This window comes from Canis lupus, chromosome 6, assembly GCF_003254725.2.
Source record: "Canis lupus dingo isolate Sandy chromosome 6, ASM325472v2, whole genome shotgun sequence".
In the NCBI taxonomy this organism is placed as follows: domain Eukaryota; kingdom Metazoa; phylum Chordata; class Mammalia; order Carnivora; family Canidae; genus Canis; species Canis lupus.
The window spans coordinates 62019846-62046177 of record NC_064248.1 but is presented as its reverse complement, the minus strand read 5'-3'; the positions used below and the strand labels follow the sequence as shown (position 1 = coordinate 62046177).

The 26332-nt window shown below is 37.8% G+C and overlaps 1 protein-coding gene, 1 long non-coding RNA gene and 1 pseudogene across 5 annotated transcripts in view; 1 reads left to right on the top strand and 2 right to left on the bottom strand.

Moving 5' to 3' along the window:
- The window catches only part of COL24A1 (collagen type XXIV alpha 1 chain), a 387744-nt gene that overhangs the window by 93838 nt on the left and 267574 nt on the right, over positions 1 to 26332 (bottom strand). For all 4 annotated transcript variants that reach the window (XM_025417772.3, XM_025417773.3, XM_025417774.3 and 1 more), the window contains one exon: positions 1097 to 1150. In XM_025417772.3, the coding sequence (XP_025273557.3) occupies positions 1097 to 1150 (54 nt within the window). The remainder of the gene's footprint in view (positions 1 to 1096; positions 1151 to 26332) is intronic.
- Positions 8160 to 9430, bottom strand: LOC112640950 (SWI/SNF-related matrix-associated actin-dependent regulator of chromatin subfamily E member 1-like; annotated as a pseudogene).
- LOC112640953 (uncharacterized) overlaps positions 22931 to 26332 on the top strand; it is a 56179-nt gene continuing 52777 nt past the window's right edge. Inside the window, exon 1 of the long non-coding RNA XR_003124372.3 lies at positions 22931 to 23073. This is a non-coding gene — a long non-coding RNA (uncharacterized LOC112640953). The remainder of the gene's footprint in view (positions 23074 to 26332) is intronic.

The following is a 26332-nucleotide window of genomic DNA, read 5'->3' as shown; positions in this document are numbered from 1 at the left end:
GGGGTGCAGGATTTTGTAAGGACTCATACTGTCCCATTTCTGTGGGACAGTATAATAACAGTATAATAACATAAAATAAAATATTATTTTAGATATAGCATTATGTATGATAAAGAGACTTTAATAGTGGGGTTATTTTCATGGGCAAGCACAGCTACTAAATATGTAAGTGATGAATCACTGAATTTTACTCCTGAAACAAATATTACACTATATGTTAACTAACTAGAATTTAAATAAAAACTTGAAACTAAAAAAAATGGCCACTAAAATTTGCTTCATTTTTCTTTACCTTTTATTCTCACTTATATTGTCTCTACATTATGACAAAGATGGAGTGGGTATATATTAGTAGAAGCAGTAAAATTGGATTTCTGGAACCAGATATGGTATGATTTGAAGCTAAATCTAGTAATATATTCAGAACTATTATAGGAGAATTAAGAAAATCATTTCTATGTCTCACCAATACTTGAACAAATTATTGACTGCCATACAAAGATGAATTTTTCATTTTAACAGTCTAGAATATTATAAATATGCCATTCTTAGTAAAATATAAAGGAAACAAATCAACCACATTCTTGATTTGTGTTTCTTAGTCAATATATGAGAAAGATAAAATCAATCATTAACCTTTTCAATTTAGATAAACATAGTAATAATAAACCCAAAACAATTCTAATCATATTCCTTTCCACTAAACATTTTACTAAAGTTGTTAAATAAATAGCACAAATGGTATAGTATTTTCCTTTTTTCTCTTTTCCTGCCCATATTCTACTAAAGAATTTTTGGCAAATAGGAGAAGGAAAAGCAAAGATCTTTATAGAAACTACAAAGTAGGAAATTTGCCTTTAAATAATTTAAGGTGATGGGTACTCTGAAGTAGAGTTAAACATTAATTTATACAAACATGCTTTTTAAAACCAAATTCATAGTTCTTTATTATTTTATGTCTAGTGCAAATGAAAACAACACATCATCCTATTAAGCTTGGGGCATATCAGAAGAAAGATGTACCATAAAAAGATGGAAAAAAAAAGTAAACAAAACAAAACAAAGCAACAACCATAAAAGATGTAAAAAAAATTACCTTTTTCCCTGGACGACCTCTTTGTCCTGGACTTCCCACAATTCCTTCAGGTCCCTGGATATACAATTTAAAAAAGAAAATAAACTGTTAAGGAAGGACTAGAGTGTTTCAATACTTATATCACATAATCACTGAATTGAACATTATGTAAAAATGAGGATTACTTTCCAATAATATTGTTTGTATATTTATTTATTTATTATTTTAAAAAAGATTTTATTTAATTATTCATGAGAAACACAAGAAAGAGGCAGAGACATAGGCAGACGGAGAAGCAGGATCCCTGTGGGGAGCCTGATGCAGGACTCGATCCCACGACCCCAAGATTACAACCTGAGCCAAAGGCAGATGCTCAACCACTGAGCCACCCAGGTGCCCCTATTTATTTATTTCTAAAGATTTTATTTATTTGTTTTAGATAGAGAGCATGAGCACACACACGAGTGGGGGAGGGGAAGAAGGAGAGAGAATCTCAAGTGGACTCTGTGCTAAGTGCCCAGCTCCAGGAGTGCTTCATCTCACGACTCTGAGATCATGACCTGAGCCAAAACATAGAGTCCCACACTCAACCAACTGAGCCACCCAGGCACCGCTGTATAATTGTTTAAGTCATGATGATTTAGAGTTCTAGCTGTTAGTAGTGAGTAGTTTACATATATAATCTGGCCAAGATAGGTAAAATTAAACTGTTCTTTACTATAGAAAAAAAATTATTTGGTTTCAGTGTAACCATTTTAATTACTGAGAATGTAATTAAAGTAAACCCAGTGCATCCATTTTAGCAGTTCTATAAGCTTTACTGTGGATTCAATATTTTGTTGAATGTATAGGATTATAAAATGTATCTAAAACATGGTCAAGAATCTCAAAATCTTATTGGAGTAGATTAAGGAGACTTTCTTTGTTCTGTGGGAAAAAAAGAGAGAAATGCACAGAGAAAAACGGAGGTAGTCATATTAAACTGTTTAAAACAATATTTTCATTTCAAATTTGTATTTTGTTTAGACAAAGTAGACCGAAATTTCTAATACACACTTTTTAAAGTAAAAATTGGCTAAAATATTTTAGATGCCATGTGAATTTTCAGGTCAACAATAATTAGGCCTAAATGATATGCACGGTAAGCCAGGATGCAAGTTCTAAAATGGGTAATAATTAATCATAGCACTCCTTGCATTAGTTGGACATGAAAATGGAAATCTCAAATTTGTGTCCCAAACCTTGGCAAACTGTAAAAATGATGTAGACAAGAAATAAATTGTGGCTTACCACTGTGCTATGTAGGCTCTTGATAAATATTTGTTGAACGAATAAACAGATACCTAAGGAAGTGACTCATGCCCTATGCTCCTGAGCAAACACTCTTCTAGCCTCAGAAAGGCAGTGAATTTAGAAGCCAAAATGGTTAAGTTCTATTGCTGTAGTTCTAGCTGCATCCAGAGGTTGAAATGATAGTTGCACTAACCTGAGATTTCTTTGTGGTTAATGCAGAGTTTTAAAAAAGAGGCAGATTAACCTTCATTAGCGGTTAATGGTGTGAACTTTTAAAAGTCACATTGCTCATTTCATATTCTGGCTCTGTCACCTTACAACAATATGACCATAGGTAGATTATTCAACTTCTAAAGGCCTCAGCTTTCCATTATATGAAAGAAGTAAAATAATACCCTTTCAAAGGGTTACTAAGATTAAACGAGATAATACATGTAAAGGTTTAGAAGAACTGGATTTTTACCGAAGCACTTAACTCAGTGTTAGTTCTACTATATATATATATATCAAAGGATGTTAGAAGGTACAATAAACACCCATGTACCCACCACCGACTTGAAGAAAAAGAAGCAATATATATATGCATATAATTGAAGTCCCTTTACACATACCTTTCCAAACAGGTCACCCTCTCTCCTTACTCTGGTGCAAACACTGCCCCTAATTTGTTTATTATCATTCCCATGCATTTCTTTATAATTTCACTGTTTGCAATATATGGTTATTTTGCATTCAAACTTTATTTTTTTTGCATTCAAACTTTAAATAAGCACACTTTATGTATTCTTTCAAAACTTTAACACATTTGGTTTTGAAATTAATGTCTTTAATCTGTTCACTTTCTGTTTTTAATGCTACAGGATTTCATCTTCTTATATCACAACTTATTTAACCACTTTCCTACTGATGAATTTTTGTTGTGGGTTTTTTCTCTCTCATATAGATAATGCTGCAATAAATACTTTGTGCATCCCTCTATGTGCCATGTCAAAAGTTTTTTTTTTTTTTTTAAAGTACAGCCTCTGAAGTTAGATTGCTGAATTATAGGGCATATGCATCCTCAAGTATACAAGATACTGTCCAATTGTTCTCCAAAGTAGTTTTGTCAATCTATATTTCCACTGCAATGTCTACGATCAATTACTCCAAATCTTCTGTAATACTTAGTACTATCAGACTTCAATCTATCTCATTGTGGAAATGACACATTGTTTTCAATTTGGATATTTCTGATTACTAAGGAAGAATGATTATCTCCTCATACGGTTATTTGACATCTTTATGTGAATCTCTGGCTCTTACCTTCTGTCCAGTATTCTCCTGAGCTGTCCTTACCTGAGTTATACATAGAAGTTTTTAATACATATTCCTGATGTGAATATTTTGTTCATTCTATGTAATACAGATCTCTTCTCTCAGGCAACAGCTTATTTTCTCACTTTAACATAACTTTTGATTAATACAAGTTTGCAATTTTAACATAGTCATATTCATCTATATTTTCTTATTTCTTTCAGTGTTTAGGAGATTCTTCTCCTCTCCCTCCAGGAGGTCATGACATGTTCTCATAAAAGTTTTCCTATTTAAAAATTTGATTTTCACAGTTAGGTTTTCACGTGGAATTTCATTCTTTTGTCTGTGTGTACACTGGTGGAAGGAGCGGTTTTATTTTGCTTTCAATTTGGATAACCAACTGTAACAAAACCATTTATTGAATATTTCATCTTTTCCTTACTGATCTGCAATCTATAATCAATTTATCAAACGTCAAGTTTCAAAATATCCTGAGATCTGAGTCTAGGATATCTTCTATTTCCACTGGTCTCTCAGTCTCCCTGTGAGTAGGCGTGACTTACTAAATTACTCTGGATTAAATAATAAGTTATGATATTGGGTAGGGCAAGTTCTCCCTTCCACATACCACTGTATTCCCACCCCCCCACAACCTGTTCTTGAAAACAGTCTTGATATTGACTCTTTGTTCTTCCACATTCTTTTTAAAATAACTTTTCATCAATCAGGTCCTATAAAAAATTCTTCTCGGGATTTTGACTAACATTGTACTGAATTTATAGACTAATTTAGGGGAGAGTTGATACTTTTTTGATATTGAATCCTCCTATTCATGAATATAAAATATTTCTCCATTTATTTAGGTCTTTGTTAATAAACATATTTTTTTCAAAAAAAATTGTGCCAACCTATTGTTAGATTTATTCCTACCTACTTAATTTTGTTGCTGTGTTGTAAATAGTACTTTTTAAAGTTTTTTTTCCTTTTTTTTAATTGAAGTTCGATTTGCCAACATATAGTATAACACCTAGTGCTCATCCCATCAAGTGCCCTCCTCAGTTTCCTAACTGCTTGTTGCTTGTGAAGATGAATGCAATCTTCTTTGTATATTCTTATATTTAGCATCTTGCTAAAATTTCATCATTTCTAATAATTTATCTGTAGATTATTTCACTTATTTTACTGTAGTGGCTAGGTCTTTGAGTAAATGTTGAATAGAAATAGTGAATAGTGGTGATCTTTGCCCATTTCTTTGAAGCTTCACCATTAAGTATGATAATCAATATGGATATTTAATTTTTACAAATGCTTTTATTTCATTGAGATTATATTATTTCTTTGTTTAATTCATAAATATGTGACTTAAACTTTTAATTCTTTTTTTTGTATATTTTTATATTGGAGTTCAATTTGCCAGCATACAGTATATCACCCAGTGCTCATCCCGTCAAGTGCCCCCCTCAGTGCCCATCACCCAGTCCCCCATCCCCCTGCCCACCTCCCCTTCCACTACCCTTTGTTCGTTTCCCAGAGTTAGGAGTCTCTCATATTCCGTCACCCTCTCTGATATTTCCCATTCATTTTCTCTCCTTTCCCCTTGAATCCCCTTCGCTATTTTTTACATTCCTGAATGAATAAAACCATATAATATTTGTTCTTCTCCGATTGACTTACTTCACTCAGCATAATACTCTCCAGTTCCATCCACCTTGAAGCAAATGGTGGGTATTTGTCTTTTCTAATGGCTGAATAATATTCCAGTGTATACATAGACCACATCTTCTTTATCCATTCATCTGTCGATGGGCACTGAGGCTCCTTCCACAGTTTGGCTATTGTAGACATTGCTGCTATAAACATCGGGGTGCAGGTGTCCCGGCGTTTCACTGCATCCCTATCTTTAGGGTAAATCCCCAGCAGTGCAATTGCTGGGTCGTAGGGCAGGTCTATTTTTAACTCTATGAGGAACCTTCACACAGTTTTCCAGAGTGGCTGTACCAGCTCACATTCCCACCAACGGTGCAAGAGGGTTCCCTTTTCTCCACATCCTCTCCAACATTTGTTGTTTTCCTGTCTTGTTAATTTTCACCAGTCTCACTGGTGTGAGGTGGTATCTTATTGCGGTTTTGATTTGTATTTCCCTGATGGCAAGTGATGCGGAGCATTTTCTCATGTGCTTGTTGGCCATGTCTACGTCTTCCTCTGTGAAATTTGTTATGTCTTTTGCCCATTTCATGATTGGATTGTTTGCTTCTTTGCTGTTGAGTTTAAGAAGTTCTTTATAGATCTTGGATACTAGCCCTTTATCTGATACGTCATTTGCAAATATCTTCTCCCATTCTGTAGGTTGTCTTTTAGTTTTGTTGACTGTTTCTTTGGCTGTGCAGAAGCATTTTATCTTGATTAGGTCTCAATAGTTCATTTTTGCTTTTGTTTTCCTTGCCTTCATAGATGTATCTTGCAGAAGTTGCTGTGGCCAAGTTCAAAAAGGGTGTTGCCTGTGTTCTCCTAGAAGATTTTGATGGATTTTTGTCTCACATTTAGATCTTTCATCCATTTTGAGTTTATCTTTGTGTATGGTATAAGAGAATGGTCCAGTTTCACTCTTCTGCATGTGGCTGTCCAATTTCCCTAGCACCATTTATTGAAGAGACTGTCCTTTTTCCAGTGGATAGTCTTTCCTGCTTTGTCGAATATTAGTCGACCAGAAAGTTGAGGGCCCATTTCTGGGTTCTCTATTCTGTTCCATTGATCTGTGTGTCTGTTTTTGTGCCAGTACCACATTGTATTGAGGATCACAGCTTTGTAGTACAACGTGAAATCCGGCATTGTGATGCCCCTGGCTCTGGTTTTCTTTTTCCCCCTATATTACCCTGGCTATTCGGGGTCTTCTGATTCCATGCAAATCTTAAGATGATTTGTTCCAACCCTCTGAAGAAAGCCCATGGTATTTTGATAGGAATTGTATTGAAGGTGTAAATTGCCGTGGGTAGCATAAACATTTTCACAATGTTAATTCTTCCATTCCATGAGCATGGAATATTTTTCCATCTCTTTGTGTCTTCCTCAATTTCTTCCAGAAGTGTTCTGTAATTTTTAGGATATAGATCCTTAACCTCTTTGTTAGGCTTATTCCTAGGTATCTTATGCTTTTGGGTGCAATTATAAATGGGATTGATTCCTTAATTTCTCATTCTTCAGTCTCATTGTTAGTGTATAGAAATGCCACTGGTTTCTGGGCATTGATTTTGTATCCTGCCACACTGCTGAATTACTGTGTGAGTTCTAACAATCTTGGAGTGGAGTCTTTTGGGTTTTCTATGTACAGTATCATGTCATCTGCGAAGAGGGAGAGTTTGACTTTTTCTTGGCCAATTTGAATGCCTTTTATTTCTTTTTGTTGTCTGATTGGTGAGGCTAGGAGTTCTAGTACTATGTTGAATAGCAGTGGTGAGGGTGGACATTCCCTGTCATGTTTCTGATCTTAGGGGAAAGGCTCCCAGTGTTTCCCCACTGAGAATGATATTTGCCGTGGGCTTTTTGTAGATGGCTTTTAAGATGCTGAGGAATGTTCCCTCTATCCCTACACTCTGAAGAGTTTTGATTAAGAATGGATGCTGTATTTTGTCAAATGCTTTCTCTGCATCTTATTGAGAGGATCATATGGTTCTTGTTTTTTCTCTTGTTGATATGATCTATCACACTGATTACTTTATGAGTGTTGAACCAGCCTTGCATCCGGGGATAAATCCCACTTGGTCATGGTGAATAATCTACTTAATGTACTATTGGATCCTATTGGCTAGTATCTTGTTGAGAATTTTTGCATCTGTTTCATCAGGGGGATTGGTCCATAATTCTCCTTTTTGGTGGGGTCTTTGTCTGGTTTTGGAATTAAGGTGATGCTGGCCTCATAAAATGAATTTGGAAGTATTCTGTACCTTTCTATCTTTCGGAACAGCTTTAGTAGAATAGGTATTATTTCTTCTTTAAACATTTGATAGAATTCCCCTGGGAAGCCATCTGGCCCTGGACTTTTGTGTCTTGGGAAGTTTTTGATGACTGCTTCAATTTCCTCCCTGGTTATTGGCCTGTTCAGTTTTCTATTTCTTCCTGTTCCAGTTTTGGTGGTTTGTGGTTTTCCAGAAATGCGTCCATTTCTTCTAGATTGCCTAATTTATTGGTGTATAGCTGCTCATAATATGTTTTTAAAATTGTTTGTATTTCCTTGGTATTGGTTGTGATCTCTACTTTTTCATTCATGATTTTATTGAGTCTTTTTTCTTTTTAATAAGGCTGGCTAATGGTTTATCTATCTTATTAATTCTTTCAAATAACCAACTCCTGGTTTTGTTGATCTGTTCTACAGTACTTCTGGCCTCTATTTCATTGAGTTCTGCTCGAATCTTTTTTATTTTATTTTTATTTTTATTTTTTTGCTCGAAACTATTTTTTTCAAAAAACATTTTTTTTTCATTTAAAAAGTATTTAGAACACATAAAACAAGGCAACATTTATTCTTTCTTCTCATCTTCTGGTGTGGGGTCTGTCGGTGGCTCCTCCACTGTTGCACTGTTGCTCTCTGAGACAGTGTTACTATCACTGGTCCCTTCCTCGGCCATACTGTCCACCCCCTCTTGCCCGCTCTCCTTGTCCTCAGGAGTAGACGTGCCTTCTTCACTGTTTTGTTAGCTTTCCGTTGCTTCTTCAAGGTGTGTCTCCTCTGTCTCCATAGGGATGCTTTCGTCGTCCTTCTTCTCCTGGGCCTTACTAGCAGCTGGCTCTTGCTCAGGAACCGTGCTGCTCTGACTACGTTCAGCTTGCTCTGCTGCTTCTTTCTCCCTCTCCTCTTGCCTTTTACAAGCCTGTTCTTCTGCCTGTGCAATTTCAGCGGCAATCTTTTCCATATCCACTTCTAGTTTCAAACTGCACAACCTTTTAAGTTCATTATTAAATGAATCTCTGCTTTCTAGGAACTTTCTCTTGTTTTCCAGGTGTTGCTCCTCTATCTGAAGAAGTTCAGCTTCTAGTTTTCACTGATGAACTATTAAGGACTGGACCTGTCATTTGAGGACCTGCATTCTAGCTGTTGTGACAAATGACCGAACGTCTGGCACCACACTCTGATTTCACTGATGAGGCGGTGGTTTCTCTGGAAACGGGCGGTGGCTGTCTGCTTCACTGAAAAGCCATCATCATAATCATCTGGATCTTTAGCAGGCTGAATGCTCATGTAAGGTTCTCCTTGCTCCATGCGAGACTGTCTCTGTCGACTTTCTTCCTCTAAAGCAGCTTCTGCACTTTTCGCATTTATGTAAGCAAGGTATGCGGGAGAATTATGATAGGCCTTCGTAGGTTCATTGTACTCTATCTTTTCTGCTTTGTATTCGTTTAAATATTCTCGTTTTTCTTCATCAGTGAGATCTCGCCACATGCCACCAATAATCTTGCCAATCTCCCACAACTTTAGGTCAGGGTTGGAAGTTTTTACTTGGTCCCAGAGCTTTCTGCTGTACTTCATGTAGGGCATCAGCATCTTACCTGGTGGCTTTGGGGGCTTTGGAATCGTAATATCAGAGGATGCTGTGACCCGGCTGTTGGTGCCCGGGTTCCCTCCCAGCCTGTAGTTGTTGTAGGTGAGATGACTGTATGGATTGTATCCCACAAACCCTGGTGTGCTGGGCATTTGTGTTGCAGGAGCTGGGGTGGGAGGTGGGGCATAAGATGGTCTTTTTGACATTTTGGAAGATTAAATTCTCAGTTCCTTAAGAATGAACGATTGTATCTTCATTCTCATTAGTTTCCATGAATCTTTTAAATTCTTCTCTAATTTTCTGGTTGACCCATTCATCTTTTAGCAGGATACTCTTTAACCTCCACGTGTTTGAGTTTCTTCCAAATTTCTTCTTGTGATTGAGTTCAAATTTCAAAGCATTATAGTCTGAAAATATGCAGGAGACAATTCCAATCTTTTGGTATCGGTTGAGACCTGATTTGTGACCCAGTATGTGGTCTATTCTGGAGAAAGTTCCATGCGCACTTGAGAAGAATGTGTATTCAGTTGCGTTTGGATGCAAAGTTCTGTATATATCTATGAAATCCATCTGGTCCAGGGTATCATTTAAAGCTCTTGTTTCTTTGGTGATGTTGTGCTTAGAATAGCTGTCATTTGCAGAAAGTGCCATGTTGATGTCTCCTATTAGTGTATTATTATCTAAGTATGTCTTTACTTTGGTTATTAATTGATTTGATATACATGGAGCTCCCACATAGGGGCAAAAATATTCATGACTTATAGGTCCTTTTGTTGGATAGACCCTTTAAGTATGATATAGTGAAACTCTTCATCTCTTACTACGGTCTTTGGGATAAACTTTATCTGATATGAGGATTGCTACCCCAGCTTTCTTTTGAGAACCATTTGAATGGTAAATGGTTCTGCAACCTTCCATTTTCAGGCTATAGGTGTCCTTAAGTCTAAAATTAGTCTCTTGTAGACAGCAAATAGATGGGTCTTGCTTTTTTATCCAGTCTGAAACCCTGCGTCTTTTGGTGGGATCATTTAGCCCATTCATGTTCAGAGTTACTATTGAAAGATATGAATTTAGTGTCATCGTAATACCTATTCAGTCCCTGTTTTTGTGGATTGTTTCTTTGGGCTTCCTCTTTCTTTTACAGGGTCCCCCCTTACTATTTCTTGCAGAGCTGGTTTGGTGGTCACATAGCCTTTCAGCTTCTGCCTATCTTGGAAGCTCTTTATCTCTCCTTCTATTCTGGATGAGAGCCTTGCTGGATAAAGTATTCTTGGCTGCATATTTTTCTGATTTAGGACCCTGAATATATCCTGCCAGCCCTTTCTGGCTTGCCAGGTCTCTGTGGAGAGGTCTGCTGTTAATCTAATATTTCTTTCCATATAAGTTAGGGATCTCTTGTCTCTTGCTGCTTTAAGGATTTTCTTTTTATCTTTGGAATTTGCAAGTTTCACTATTAAATGTTGAGGTGTTGAACAGTTTTAATTGATTTGTAGATAGAGAGGGGGACCTCTCTATCTCCTGGATCTGAATGCCTGTTTCCCTCCCCAAATTAGGGAAGTTCTCAGCTATGATTTGTTCAAATATGCTTTCTGGCCCTCTGTCCCTCTCGGCGCTCTCTGGAACCCCAATTATACGTAGATTTTTCCTTTGAGGCTAGCATTTTTTTCCCTTAACCTTTCCTCATGGTCTTTTGTTTTTCTCTTATTTCCTCAGTTTCCTTCCTTGCCATCAACTTGTCTTCTATGTCACTCTTTCTTCTACCTCATTAGCCCTCATCGTTAGGACCTCCAGTTTGGATTGCATCTCATTTAATTGATTTTTAATTTCGGCCTCATTAGATCTAACTTCTGCAGTCATGAAGTCTCTTAATTCCTTTATGTTTTTCCAGAGCCACTAGTAGCTTTATAATTGCGCTTCTGAATTGGCTTTCTGACATCGAATTGTAATCCAAGTTCCATAACTCTGTGGTAGAGAGTACTGTTTCTGATTCTTTCTTTTGTAGTGAGTTCTTCTTTCTAGTCATTTTGCTCAGTGCAGAGTGGCTGTATGAGTGGGCTGAGTCAAGAACATCAACCACGACCTAAGTAAATTTCACCCTAGAAGATTCTGCTGAAGTCAGAGACCAGAAATTGAAATCAAAGATCAGAATGGTATAAAACAAAAGGACTGCTAAAGTGAAAAACAAATTTTAAAGGATAGTAGTAAAAAATAAAAGGCCAAGAATCCAAAGAACAAGAGGGAAAAAAAAAGAAGAAAAAAAGAGAAGAAAAAAACGGGGTGGACTGGGAGGTGGTGGTGGTGACGAAGTTGTAGTGGAGGGAGAAGGTGGTCTACTTGAGGGGTTCTAGAGGGTGATCCTCTTGTTTCTGAGTATATTAAGTTCTGTGTGTTAGAAGATGCTCAGTCCCATATTTATATAAACCAGAAATACTTGTAGAAGGCCGCAACATTGACCACCAAAACATAAATGAGATAAAAGGGGGGGGGGGCAGAAAGGGAATGAGGGATCTCACAGAATGAACCAGCATGGTATACCACTTGGTTCTGGGTGCATGCTGGTCATGTTTTAGAAGGTATTAACTTCAGCCATTGTAGAACAAAATGAGGCAGAGAAAACAAAAAACACAAAACAAAAAACATATCTTGTATATCTCCCAAAATTAGTTGAGTATGTTGAAGGGAATCTAGAAGTGGAAAATATACCTAGGACCTGTAATTGTAGAAATATGAGAGTCAAAAAGGAAGAATCTTAAAAATGAAGAGGTGGTAAAGCATTGTAGTTAAGGTGGGAAAGGAGAAAAAAAAATGGAAATTTACAGTCTGATATAAAAACAAGTTGTACTGGAAAAAGGAGGAAAAAAATAGGAGGGGTCCCCTCTGGTTCTATATGCTGTAGATCCCTCCACTTCCCCTGGAGCTTTCCAGCGCTGCTCAGCCAAGAACCTGCTCTTCCCCTGTCCCTCCAGCTGGTCTCCGGGGGAGAGGCTGCTGTGCTGACTCTCAGGTGTGTGCACCTGGGGGAGCTGCCCCACTCCGCCAGTACCCGGCTCCGTGGGAGCTGTTGACCCCGAGAGGCCCCCGTTCCCTGGGGCTCCTCCCCTCCCAGGCACAGGGTGACACCAGGAGGACCACCACTGGCGGTGGCCAGGTCCCCAGCCCTGGAGTCGGCTCCTGCAGTAACCACCGCAGCTCCCAGTCCACACTGGCCTAGGTGCTCCCGGAGTGGGGGGCGCTGATCCGCACAGCCTGGGGGCAGGAGCTCCCCGCTGTCCTGTGCCCTCCCCGCCTCTGCCTGTCCCGGGGGGACGCAGGATCCTGGGCCGTGTCCCCCAGGACCCTGGGATTGCGCTCCTGGGAGCCCCCAAGGCAGCAGGGCGCAGCCCCCTCTTCCCGGAGCCCCCCCTGACCCAGCGACTTCTCCCCGAGGCCCCCCCCTCCCCGGGCGCGGGCTCCAGCCCTTTACTGAGCTCGGCCCGGGGTGTGTGGGGCGCTCTCCCCCCGGGGCCCTCCTATGTTAGTGACCCCGGGAGACTGGAGGTGTCCCTGCTCCCCATGCGGTCCTGCTGGGTTTCCCTGCTGAGCGCCTTTCCCTTGGGGAAGAATCCGGTGCAGATTTTTAAAGTTCTCGCTTCTTGGGGCGGGGGCCCCCCTGTCCCCAGGCTCTCACCGCCCCCTTAGCCCGGCTCCTCACGGGGCCCCTCCCCCACTGAATTCTTTATTTTTTCTCCACTTTCCTACCTTGTTAGAAGCGAAAACCCTTCTCTCTGTAGTTCCAGCTGTTCTCTCTCTAAATCTCAGGTTGAGCTCGTAGGTGTTCAGGATGGTTTGAAAGTTATCCAGGGAGGTGGTGGGGCCCGGTGAGGTGAGGACCCTGCTCCTCCGCTGTCTTCCCCAAGTTCCTAGTTAATACTTTTTTTTTTTTTTAATTTTTATTTATTTATGATAGTCACACACACAGAGAGAGAGAGAGAGAGAGAGAGGCAGAGACACAGGCAGAGGGAGAAACAGGCTCCATGCACCGGGAGCCCGACGTGGGATTCGATCCCGGGTCTCCAGGATCGCGCCCTGGGCCAAAGGCAGGCGCTAAACCGCTGCGCCACCCAGGGATCCCCCTAGTTACTACTTTTTGTGCTCTATTAAACCTGTGCGCATTCCCAAGACAAGAAGATACTCTCCTATATTTTCTTCTACTTCTAGCTTTTTATATTTAGCTTGCCTTATGATCCATATTTTATTTTTCTTAAGATTTTATTTATTCATGAGAGACACACAGAGAGAGGCAGAGACATACATAGAGGGATAAGCAGGCTCTAAACTTATAACTCTTAACAGCGTTAGGCCTTTGTTGCAATACTTGTATGAGAGGGAATCCATAACCCTTTCATTATGCCAGCACTCCACAACTGCATTGAACTCAAATATTCAGGTGTCAGCTGACACTACCGTGTGGCAATGCTACCTACCAACTAAAAATGCAGTGTAGGCATCGTTGCGTTTATATATTAATAAAAATTTGTTGATATATAAAAATAGAAGTGCTGATGTTGGTGATAAGCTTCAGTCTCACAAATGTGTATAATTATGAAATTTATTATTGCTCTGCAAGATGGCTTGTACATTCTTCAAACCTCCATTGCCTCATTTTCACTAGAAACTACACAGCCTTGCCTCGTAATGCCCTGAGACCAGTAGCAATCAAACAATAGACATCTCTTCTCAATGCTCAATCTACTGACACATCTCCGTATGTACACACATTTTGCTTCCCTTCTCTTATGAAGGAAGAAATTTCCCTGTTTTATTGTGTGAGGTCAGTTGTTCATTTGTATCTAAAACCCATGTTCTCTTCAAGGCCTTCTCTTACACTTGCACTATTAATTTTTTTTTCTTAACTAAATCACTTCCAACAGCAATTAAATATGCTAGATAGCACTGACTTAAGAAAAATACTTCCCTTGACGTCATGTCCCTCCCATCTTTTCTCTCTACTCATTCAATTTCTCACATACTTTCTAGTTCCATTTTTGCTTCCCCATGATAGCAAAACTTTCTGGAAGATTTATTTATTTTCCTTGTCACTATTTCCTTACTTCTCATTCCCTCTTCATTTGGGCTTTTGTTCTTACCACAACTCTGAAATTGATTCCCTTTGGGTCAACAACTGGCCTTACATAGTCAAATCCAATGGCTCGTTTTATCTGAAACTGTTTTCCATTCTTGAAACTTTTTAAAACTTTTGTTTACATAACAGCACACTTCTCAAATCTTCTTCTTACTTATGACATCTCCTTATTTCCTTATAGTCTAATAATTCCTAAACTTATGTTACCTGTCTTGACAGTACCATTGATCTTCTGATTATCCCACCAGCTGACATCTTTTTGAACTCCCAAAAGGCATCTCAAACTTTATGTGTCTCAGTAGGCATCTCAAATCTTGAATTCCCTCCTTAAACCCCTACACCTTGTCTCTTTGTCTTCCCCATCTCTACTGTAATGAGGCAGTATTTTGAAAATTATTAAAATTGCTTTTCTATTTTGCCTTTTTGAATACATGGGCTTTACCCTATTCAGCTTGAGGGGTTCATATGCCCAAGGGCTGAATGTATTAAGAGAAATTTTTTTTTAAATTTTCTTTTTCCAACTTGAAAATTTACAAGTTGAGCCTGGAGCACCCAGCACATGGGTTGTCCTATTATAGAAGGGCACACTTTCCATCTATAGCAAGAGAACTCTAAAGCTTTTACTAGATGATAGAAGGTTGAGATCAAGACATAGGGGAAATATAGAGAAAGCCAGGTTTTTTCTTTTGATCCCAGGAGTATGCAGGAAGGCAAAGAGGGAGGGAGAGACACAAGTGTTCAAATTTTCCTTTTTCTGAGTTTTGGCATAATGAAACCCTTGTTCCCTACTACCTCTTCAGGATGCAGGAAGGGTATCTTCTTTTTAGATATCACCTGCTTTATGGCCATATCAATTTGGATGCTCAGGAAAGTAAAAATGAAGAACATTTGTTAAATTTTCCTGAGCTACTCCTTGATTTCTATATGAAGTAGATCTAGAGAGGAACTTAGAAACACTTGAGGAGCTTGTTGAGTGGGAGTGTACTCTAGAAAGACGTGCCTCTGCTGTAAGGACTGAAGTGCAGATTTCCTGGGCTAGAACTAAATGAAAATGAAAATCCAGAAGACCTAAGAGGGATCTGAAGATTAGTGGAAGCTGAGAGGGAACACAACCCCCCACCACCTAAAGAAATGAAAATTACTAGCTACATAAGTCATCATTGTAGGCCATCAGGGTAGGCAGCAAGCAAATTGACAATCAGGGGCATGGTAATGTCACTATGAATAACACCTGCATCTAGATCCAAAGTTTCTTCATCCTTGCCATCACCAAATACTCACACTCTCTAATGGAAGGAGTAAAAGAGGGAGGTTGAGAATTGATACATTTGAGAAACAACATCGTAAGAGTCTGAGCATTACCTAAACAGAGTACTAATTTATAGGAATAGATTATTTAAGCTTTCAGCTGGGTTGGATTCAAAATTTCCTTTTCCTAGGGTACCTGGGTGGCTCAATTGGTTAAGCGTCTGCCTTTGGCTCAGGTCATGATCCTACAGGGTCCTGGGATTGAGCCCCATGTCAGGCTCCCTGCTTAGCAGGAGGGTCTGCTTCAACCTCTTCATTTGCCCCTCCCCCTGCTCATGCTTTCTCTCTCTTGCTCACTTTCTCTCAAATAAATAAAATCTTAAAAAAATAAAAAATATCTTTTCTCCCCAACCCCCCAACTCACTAATCAGTAAGTTAGAGCTTATGAGGAAAACCAGATAAACCAAAAATAATGAAATCACATATTTGCACATACGTAAGTACCAATTTGTAGCCCTGTAACACACTTAATGGTATGATCTAAAAACCAGGATTTTTTCTTTATATTTTTTCCCTTTCTCTCAACATCCAAACAATGAGAAATCCAGTCAGCTCTCTCTTCAAAGTATCTTGAATTGGATCACTATTCACTTTCTCTCTTGCCCCCTTACATACCAAACCACCTTACCACTTTCCATCTACACTATTGCCATAGTCTTCTAAATCCACTTTTACCCTCATAGTCTGTTTCTTCAAAATACCCTACATTATCACTAACAATGTTAATAAAACATCTCTCCCTGGTTAAAACCTTCCAAATGGCTGCCCACTAAAATCAGAATCATCTCCAAACCTCTTATCATGGTCTGTAATCCTCTACATGACCTGGCTCCTTCTCTTTCTCTGACATCATGTTTTCCAGTTACTCACTACATTCTAGCTACTTGGCTGTATTTCCCTATTTTTTCTTTTTCTTTCCTTCTTTTCTTTTCTTTTTTCTTTTCTTTCTTTTCTTTTCTTTCTTTTTTTGTTTTTCCCGGTTTCTAATAGTGCATCTAATAAATGCCCTTTTTATCTTAGGGTATTTGCATTAGATGTTCCCTCTGCCTAGAAAGCTTTTTCTTAGATATTTACATGACAGCTTCTTCTTATCCTTAGACATCTGGTTCAATGTAACCCTAGGTAGTCCTTTCGTGACCAGCCCAATTTAAAGTAGCCTATTGCCTAGTCACTTACCATGTTTTATTTTCTTCACAGCTCTTATCACTATCAGAAATTATTCTTGTTTACATTGCCTTCCCACACTACAGTGTAAGTTCCAAGACAGCACAGAACCTGTTTATTGCTATAACACTAGTACCCAGAACTTTGCCTCACATATAACCAATGCTTAATAAATATTTAACAAACAAATGAATGATAGAACATATGCCCAAAGTAGAAAGTATTTAGCCTTAATCAGACAGTCACCTAGTCTACTTGGTATATTCATTTGTAAAGAAATAACATCTTAAAACACATGTGCTAAAGTTTGAAGTAAAACCAAAGCTTATGAGTAAAAGGTGAAGAGTAGTGAGACATTTTATACCACCTTTTAGTTTCTAAGAAATGTAGCCTATGGATCTTCTTGGAGCATTTTACACAGTAAACTTTTGTACACTTGAAGAACACATTATGTGTGCAAAAGGGGGTTGCCTGTATTCTATATTGTATTTTCTTCTGACATTATAATCAAGAAGGTTTCCTCTGTTTTTTTGGTCCACATCTTTTTTTCTCTTCAAAGACAAGTTCTTTTCCCTTTATGCAGGAGGGGGCGGGTGAGGATTGCAATAAACTTCCACTGATATTAGGCTGGTTTATTTTGGAGCTTGTTCTGAAATGCTTAAGAAATGTCTTGCTCCAAAATGTTGGCTATTAAAAGTTAACATACGCATTGCAACCCGTTTATGTATTTAGAAGCTTGCAGAGCAGACTGGAAAAATAGCAACAATTTCTAAATGTGCATTTTTTCATAGATTTCTTCGACAATTACAAAAATAAGAATGCTGGGCAGCCTGGGTGGCTCAGCGGTTTAGGGCTACCTTCAGCCCAGGGCCTGATCCTGGAGACCAGGAATCGAGTCCCATGTCAGGCTCCCTGCATGGAGCCGGCTTCTCTCTCTCTCTCAGTCTGTGTCTCTTATGAATAAATAAATAAAATCTTAAAAAAAAAGAAAAAATAAGAGTGCTTTTATTTAAATGTCATGTCGACAGAGAAAAGTTGGCTTGATGCTGAGCCTAGTCATAAAATAGAAGGAGTTGGGATTTTAGTCTATTACTTTAAATATGTGAGAATAGTTGTATTGTCTTCAAAGTAACACATCTAGTTTTTAAAAAAAACTTTGAGATATAATTCACATGCCATATTATGAACCCATTTAAAGTGTACAATGTAATTATTTTTAGCATATTCACAGAATTGTGCAACCATCACCACAATCAATTTTAGAAAGTTTTCACTGCCCTAAAAGAAACCGTGTACCCATAAGCACCCCATTTCCTCCCAACCACTGCACCTCCACCTCCACTCCTCACCCCTAGGCAATGACTAAACTACTTTCTATCTTTATGGATATGCCTTATTTGGGACATGTCATATAACATGTGGTCTCTTTTGACTGGCTGCTTTCATTAAGTGGAATGTTTTCAAGGTTCATCAGTGTAGTGTGTATATCATTTCTTTGCATTGACAAGTAATAGTCCATTGCATGGTTCTATAACATTTATTAATATACATTTACTAATTCATCAGTTTAGGATCATTTGGGTTATTTCCACTTTTTCGCTATCATAGATAATGCTGCTATAAACATTTATGTAAGTTTTTGTCTGAACCCTGTTTTCAATTCTTTTGGGTATATACTTAGGAATAGAGTTGGTGGATCATGTAGTAACTCCATGTTTAACATTTTGAGAAACTGCCAAATTGATTTACAAAGTGTCTGTACTATTTTACATCCCATCAATGATGTATATTTAAATCATCAACATTTGGTATTTTCTGTTTTTAAAAAATTTTTTTAAATTTTTTATTATATCCTAGTCAAGTGAAGTGGTATATCATTGTGGTTTTATTTGAATTTTCCTAATAGCTAATGATGTTGATCATCTTTTGAATTGCTTATTGGCTAACTATATATCTTCTTTTGAGAAACATCTGTTTAAATGTTTTGCTAATTTTTTAATTGGGTTACCTTTTTACTACTGAGTTGTAAGAGTTCTTTATATATTCTGGATACAAATCCTTTATCATATAGGATTTGCAAATATTTTCTCCCTTTCCATGGGTGTCTTTTCACTGTCTTAATAGTTTTTTGAAGTACAAAACTTCTAATTTTAATGAATTTCAATTTTTTTCTTTTGTCACTTGTACTTTTGGTGTTATCTAAGAAAACTGCATAAATCAAGGTATGAAGATTTACTCCTATGTTTTCTTTCAAGAGATTTATAGTTTTTGCTCTGAAATTTCAGTGAATGACCCATTTTGAGTTAATTTTTATTTGTACTTTAAAGAGGGGTCCAACTTTATTTTTTTGCATGCAGGTATCCACTTGTTTTAGCATCATTTGTTGACAAGACCATTCTTTCCCTCTTTGAATGATCTTGGTACATAATATACTGTTGCAATTCAAATTTATTTTGTTCTATTTTTGTCCCCTAGGATTTATTGTATCCATTGAGATAGCCAATTACTCTAGATATATTAAACAAAGTTTGCGAGTTACACAGTGGTTTCTATCACAGACTATGTTCCTCTTCTGCTTGAAACCTTTCAATGCCTTTTTACTACACTTTGAATAAAACCCAAACTTCTTGTCATGATTTAAATAATCCCTCATGATCTGCTTCCTATTTATTTCTTCAAGCTCATCTCAAACAACTTTTCACTATTCATCCTGCAATGGTCTAGTCTATGGTCAGTGTTCATGATATTACAAAATCTGGGGTCAGGAATCTTGCTAATCTTGTTCCTCTTGGTATCCCCATTGCTTAGCAGAGTTATTGGTTCATAGAAGGTACTCAAAAACTTTGCTGAATTAATGAATGGACAAATATATATTTTATAGAGTCACAATCTGTAAGGCTAATAAAAATTTAGGAACATCTACACTAATGTGTTTTTTGTTTTTTGTTTTTTTTTTTAGCATTTCTTCCAATGAAAGCTATACAGAGGCCAATATGTTAGATATATATACAAAGATTTTTTTTTTCCTGACTCACCTAGTAATAGAAGGAACACTCTTGCCCATTCAGCATCCCTCCCTGACATAGCCATCCTGGGAGGTTCTGCACAGCTCCAACCCCTTTATGTGTAATGCGTAAACTGAGAAACCAAAGAATGACTCACCCAACAATGTACAGCTCTTTAGTAGTAGAGCAGGGATAGTGGAAGAGCAATTCTTGCATAATGGTCAGTGCAGAGTTCTTTCTATTTCTGTGTTGGTTTATGACACAACAGTTCAGAACAAACAAGCCTAAGACCAGAGTCATAAAAATCATTCAGAAGATAAAAATTTAAATAAGTCCTTTACTCTTTAATGCCACTGACCTCAAATTTTCAAAGTTACTATTTTTCAGGGCTTCTAAGGAAATTATCTCAGGAATAAGAGTCATGTATACCTTTATCATTCTTTACTAACTATTGATAAGTCCTCTCATCTTTCTGACTTTGTTTTTTAAGATTCTATTGAGAAAGTTTCTTTATTTTGCTTCATCTTTTCTTAAGATATTCCCCTATTCCCAATCATCATACCACTCTATATAGATGGAGGAAAAATCACACTTCAATAAATCCAACCAAGTTTTGTCCTAACAGAATAAAAGAAGACAATTTTTTTATACATTCAACTTTTAACTCCCATAGCTTCACATCTGTTTAGATGTTAGATACAACAGTGATAGTTTTTCACTTTTTTAGAAATGAATGACAGACCATAAGTCAAGCAGATGCTTCTTCTCAGATGTTTCCAAATTCTTTTCCAATACAGAGTTATATATTCAGGTGAACTGAACACCTTAGCACAGAATTAAAGCATAAATTATACATTTTAAAATTCCGTTCAAAGAAGTCTGCATCTTAGATTTGGGAATTTGTTATTAATGCTTCCCTTGCCTTATTTTTCAACTTAGTTTTCATTTTCTAATATTGTAGAAAGTAAGAGAAGCATTTTTTCCCTTGAAAAGAAGTTTTATTTCTTTTTCTCACTCTCTTTCTTGTTTATTTTTAAAGAATAGGTAGCATCTTTGTGACATTGCCTACAGAAAAATTTTTTTAAAGTGAAAAATAAATCCAACATCAGGCTGTCTGATTAAGCAATAGTTCCTTGGATCATAAAATTCTTTTGAAAAAATGTGCCATGGTATTTTTATTGAGTTTATGAGCTGAAAGGCATTTAAAATTCCAAGGAGAACAACAAAAAAGAATAAAAAAGAAACACACATGTGTTGTTACTAAAAAAGGCACCAAAGATGTGTATGAGGCAAGATTTTTCCTGGGAAAAATTATGAAGCAGATGAAATCTGTGTTTATCATTTTTCCATGTCTTGTTTTGAGCCCCCTTTTTCATTTCTGTTCTGCCCATCACCAGCTGTCATGATGTATCATCCCAATCTGGGATTCCTGTCTCTTATCCTACGGCATGGCTAGGCCTTTCTTTTTCCTAGTTCAGTTCTCCCCACCGACTTATAGAGTTTTGCTGGGGAAATAGGTTAAATGATTGAAAAAAATCCATGGTAAAGTATTAATAATTGTTAACAGTTAATGACTTTCCCATATAAAAATGAATTTGGGGATGCCTGGGAGGCTCAGGGGTTGAGTGTCTGTCTTTGACTCAGGGTGTGATCCTGGGATCCTGGGAATGAGTCCTGCATTGGGCTCCCATTAGGGAGTCTGCTTCTAGCTCTGCCTGTGTCTCTGCCTCTCCCTCATGAATAAATAAATAAAATCTTTTAAAAAATGAATTTGATAGGAATTTTCTGAAAGATGATCACACTTTTTCAAGCATTTGTTACTTGGCTTCTCTATAAGTCCAGCCCTGATGAATCTCCTAAAAAAGATGAAAAATATCAAGAACCTCAGAAAAGGCAAAATATAAGCCCAAGGCTTATATTTGTAGTATACTCATGGAGTAGTGTAGCTTAGAGACATAGAAGTCATAAAGGAACTAGATAGAGCCAGCTCTGCCATCTGCTATATTCTCAGCTTTCTCTGAGCCTGGTTGTTGTTTTGTTTTGTTTTGTTTTCAGTTGTAAAGTGGGGAAAATAAAGCACCACTAGATTATTGGAAGGATTCTAGAGAAAATATAAGTGAAATTCTATAGTTCAGCCTGGACCAATAATTTGAAGATAATTTTGGGGGGTGATTCTCTAATGCTTTGTACTTGCTGCAGTAGAACTTATCATAGCTTTCCAGGAGTGAGAGGGCAAGACAGAGGAGAAATGGTCACTTTACCACTTATGTAAAACCAAAGGGAAAAAGACTCCATTTGCCAATTGCTGAAAACCAGGCAATATTTCTGGTTCATCTTCAAATTTCAAATGTCATGTTGAAATACACTGGTATGGTTATTTATTATTTTGGAGAAGAAGTGAGATAGCATTATTTTAATTATTGCTAACAGAATCAAAATTATTGGTAAATGATATGAATGGCAAGATAGCCAATTTATGCTTCATTTATGGTATTTGTTGTATTCTTCCAGAGAGTTTCTTCTCAGTTCTTGAAAATGTAATTGAGATTACTGGGAGGAGGAACTACTTTAAAAGGCTGAGCAAGACTCTCAGGGTACGGCAAAAAGATAAATCACTTTCGGGTAGGGTCATAAGTGATGACTCCCAAGATATGAGTATCTTCAAATGCAGGAAAACTTAGAGAAGTAAAAAGAGAATAGTTTCGGGGGAGATCTTATATTTAAAGATATGAGACAAGATAGATAGAACAGTAAAATAAAAAAGAGAGGCCATATCCGGAAGAATATAACAGATATCATAAATTAAGCATTTAAGCAAGAGAGAAGATATTCGCATTATTTATTTATTGATATCTCTCACCTATAGTGAGAGAATCTGTCCAACATGACATTTAGAATTTCTCTTGAAGTAATACTACAATTTGAGATCAGATGTTGATAACTTAAATTATGCCTGCAAAAGATTTCTTATGTCATTCTAGAGTTAGGATATTACTCTACAGGAATTATGTCAGCTCTATGAATAAAAATGAGAAATACTAAAAGTAAGTTTGAGATAACACAAAGTGTTCCTCTTCAAATGCTTTATGACAGAAGTTCCGTAGCTGAGGTGACATCATCAGGATAGTGACATGAAATTCCTGAATTCAGCCATCCTCAGAAGACCAAGTAGCAAGTATCCACATAAAAGACCACCATTGTGAAAACCCCAGAATCTCAGGGTGAGGCTGAAGCACTCCCCTAGATCACAGAGAGATACAGAAGGACCACAGTAGAAAGGTAAGAATTAAGATTTCATTTTGATTGTATTGTCCTTTCCCCAGACCAGCCACCACAATCAGGGGGCCCCCTTGGCTTACAGTTTCTCCCGTGAGGAAAAGAAAACCCAAAGTGGACATTCAGTTCTCCCAGTGTTATGAAATGCTTCCAGGATAGCCCAATAAGGTCTCACCTCATGGGAATCCCTGGGGAAGCTTGGGGCTTGACCACTGAGCATCAGATAGAGACAGTAATAGAAGCAAGGATCATAACAACCTGTGCCCAATCTTGTTCATTGCATTCCTGCTTGCAATAGCACTTGAGCAGAGATCTATAGTGATTCTGCACATCTACAGAGCTGAGTTGGCTCTGTCTGGTCAGGGGACTTGGTTGAAGGGCTTTGCATGATTGGGGTCCCCAGCCAAAAGGAACCCCTTAGATGGCCCTGGGTAGGCAGGGAAACATATCTGCAACCCTGCCCAATAGCTAACCATAGACTGCCATCCCACACATTCAGGATTGCCTGGCCATAGAATCTAGGCAGTTGTGGAGTCCAAACTATACCTCTAATGAGGCAGTCAGCCAAGCCAGCAGCCCTGCCAAAATGTTCGTAATGACCAAATAATCTGAACAGTGGTCCTGGGCAGCCTTGGAACCCAGCTTAAAGTACTGCCTTGCTGTGAAGCCCAGCCAACAGCTATACCCAGCAGCAAAATCTAGCTCATGGCCCTGTTCAATTCCTAAACACAGTCTATAACCTTGTAGAGGCAAAAAGGCCAGCAAGTGGCCCTGTCCAATTACCAAAGCATAGCCCTCATCCCTGTCCAATAAAAGAGCTCAGACAATATCTCCACCCAACCATGGAGTATATAATCTCCAGTACCAACCAACAGTGAGATCAGCTGGAGACCCCACTTGACCAGAAAGCCTGGCAAGTGACCTTACCCAACACAGAGGCACAGCTAGTGGGTTAAGTAGTCATGAAGCACAGCCTGTGACTCTGTACAAACTTGAGGCACAGCCTGTGGGTCTGTCCAACTGTGAAGCCATGAAGTCTCATGAAGTTGGAGTTCAGCCAACAGCACTATTCAGTTAGGGTGCACCACAGGAGGCCTTGCCCAACTGCAGAGTCCAATCAGAGGTACTGCCTTGTCAGGGAATACAGTCTAAGGTCTCACCTTACCAGTATCCCTGACCAACCAGGGTGCCTATTCACTGGTCTCACTTGAAAATGAGGCCCAGCCAACAGGATCACCCAGCTGCAAAAAACAGCTAGTGGCAGTCCTCCCCCAACCTCATAACATAGGTAAGGGCCTTGCCCGACTGGGGACCTCAATAGTAAGCTGTGCCTGCCCCCAAATTCTACCTGTTAACCAGTCTAGTATCCTAAGCTAAGCAGGCTGGAGAAGGGCTTTCCTTGCCAAAATAAACCTCAAATGTCTGGAAAAGGGACTGCTTACTCAGATAATGTGCAGATACTAGTGCAAGGATACAAGGACCATAAAGAATCAAATCAAGAAAAAAAAAAGAATCAAATCAATATGACAATGCCAAAAGAAACTAATAAAACTTCGATAATTGATACCAAAGTAATGGAATTCTATGGACTTTATGACAATCATCTTAAAGAAGTTCAGTGAACTACAGGAACATACAAATAGACAAAATTAGAGAAACAACACATGAATAAAATGAGAAGTATGACAAACAGAAACCATAAAAATAATGAAAACAAAAATCCTAGAAATGAACAATACAATGAACTTAAGAATTCAATAGAGAGCTTCAGTAGTAGACTCAGCCAAGCAGCAGAATCAGTGAATTCAAGACAAGCCATTTGAAATTACCCAGAAGAGTAAAAAAAAAAAAAAAAAAAAAAACAAAATAAAGGAAAGAAAGTCCATGGTACTTATGAGCATCAAGTGAAATAATATGTGTATTGTGATAATGCCATAAGGAGAAGAAAGAGTCTATGTGAAGATATAATGGCTGAAAATGTCCCAAACTTGGGGAGAAAAATGCACATCCAGATTCTTTAGGCCCAAAGGATCCCAAATAAGTTGAATCCAAAAAGAATTACTTTGAGACACATAACTAAACTGCAAAAAGTCAAAGACAAAGGAAGAATTTTGGAAGAAGCAAGAGAAAAACAATTTGTCCCACAAAAGAGAGCCTCCATAAGACTATAAATACATTTCTCAGCAGAAACTGCAGGCCAGGAGAAACGTTCAAAGAAAAAAAAAAGTTAACCAAGAATACTATACCCAGCAAAGATGTCTTTCAGAAATGAAGTGATAAAGACTTTCCCCTCCAAAAAAAAGCTGAAGAGTTCACCACTAAACCTGTCTTACAAGAAATGCTAAAGGGCATTTTTCAGGCTCAAATAAAATAATATAATTAATGTAAAAAAACATGACTTATAAAACTCACCAACAGATGTAAATATATATTTAAAGCCAGATTCTTTAATATTGCAATGACTGTGCATAAATCACTTACAACTCGAGTTAAAAAATTAAAAAATAAATGCATTTAAAATAGCAATAACTAGGGGATCCCTGGGTAGCTCAGTGATTTGGCGCCTGCCTTTGGCCAAGGGCGTGATCCTGGAGTCCTGGGATCGAGTCTTGCAGTTGGGCTCCCAGCATGGAGCCTGCTTATCCCTCTGCCTGTGTCTCTGCCTCTCTCTCTCTCTCTCATTATGTCTATCATAAAAAAATAGCAATAACTACGATTATTTGTTACTGTATACATACTACAAAAAGATGTAAATTGTAACATGAAATGTGAGGTGGTGAGAAGAAGTAAAAATATAAAGTTTCTCTATGGTATTGAAGTTGTTATCTGCTTAAAATAAGATGTTATAACATATTTTATGTGAGCCACAAAAAATGTGGTAGATACACAGAAGTTTAACAAAGGGTTAAGTCATAGTGCTACAAAAAGTCATAAGATCACAAAGACAACAAGAGAGAAAACAAGAAGACATCATATACAAAAGGGCCAGCAAATAATTAATTAAATGTCAATAGGAAGACCTTATCAATCATTACTTTAATTGTAAATGTATTAAATTCCCTAATCAAAAGATACAGAATGGCTGCATGGATAAAAGACAAGACTTACCTATGTACTGCATACAAGAGACTCACTTAAACTTTAAGGATACACAAAGATCAAAAGTGAAGAAACAGAAAAAGATATTTCAAGCAAAAGAAATAATAATAACCAAAAAAAAGCAGGGATAGTTACACTAATATTAGACAAAATTGGCTTTAAG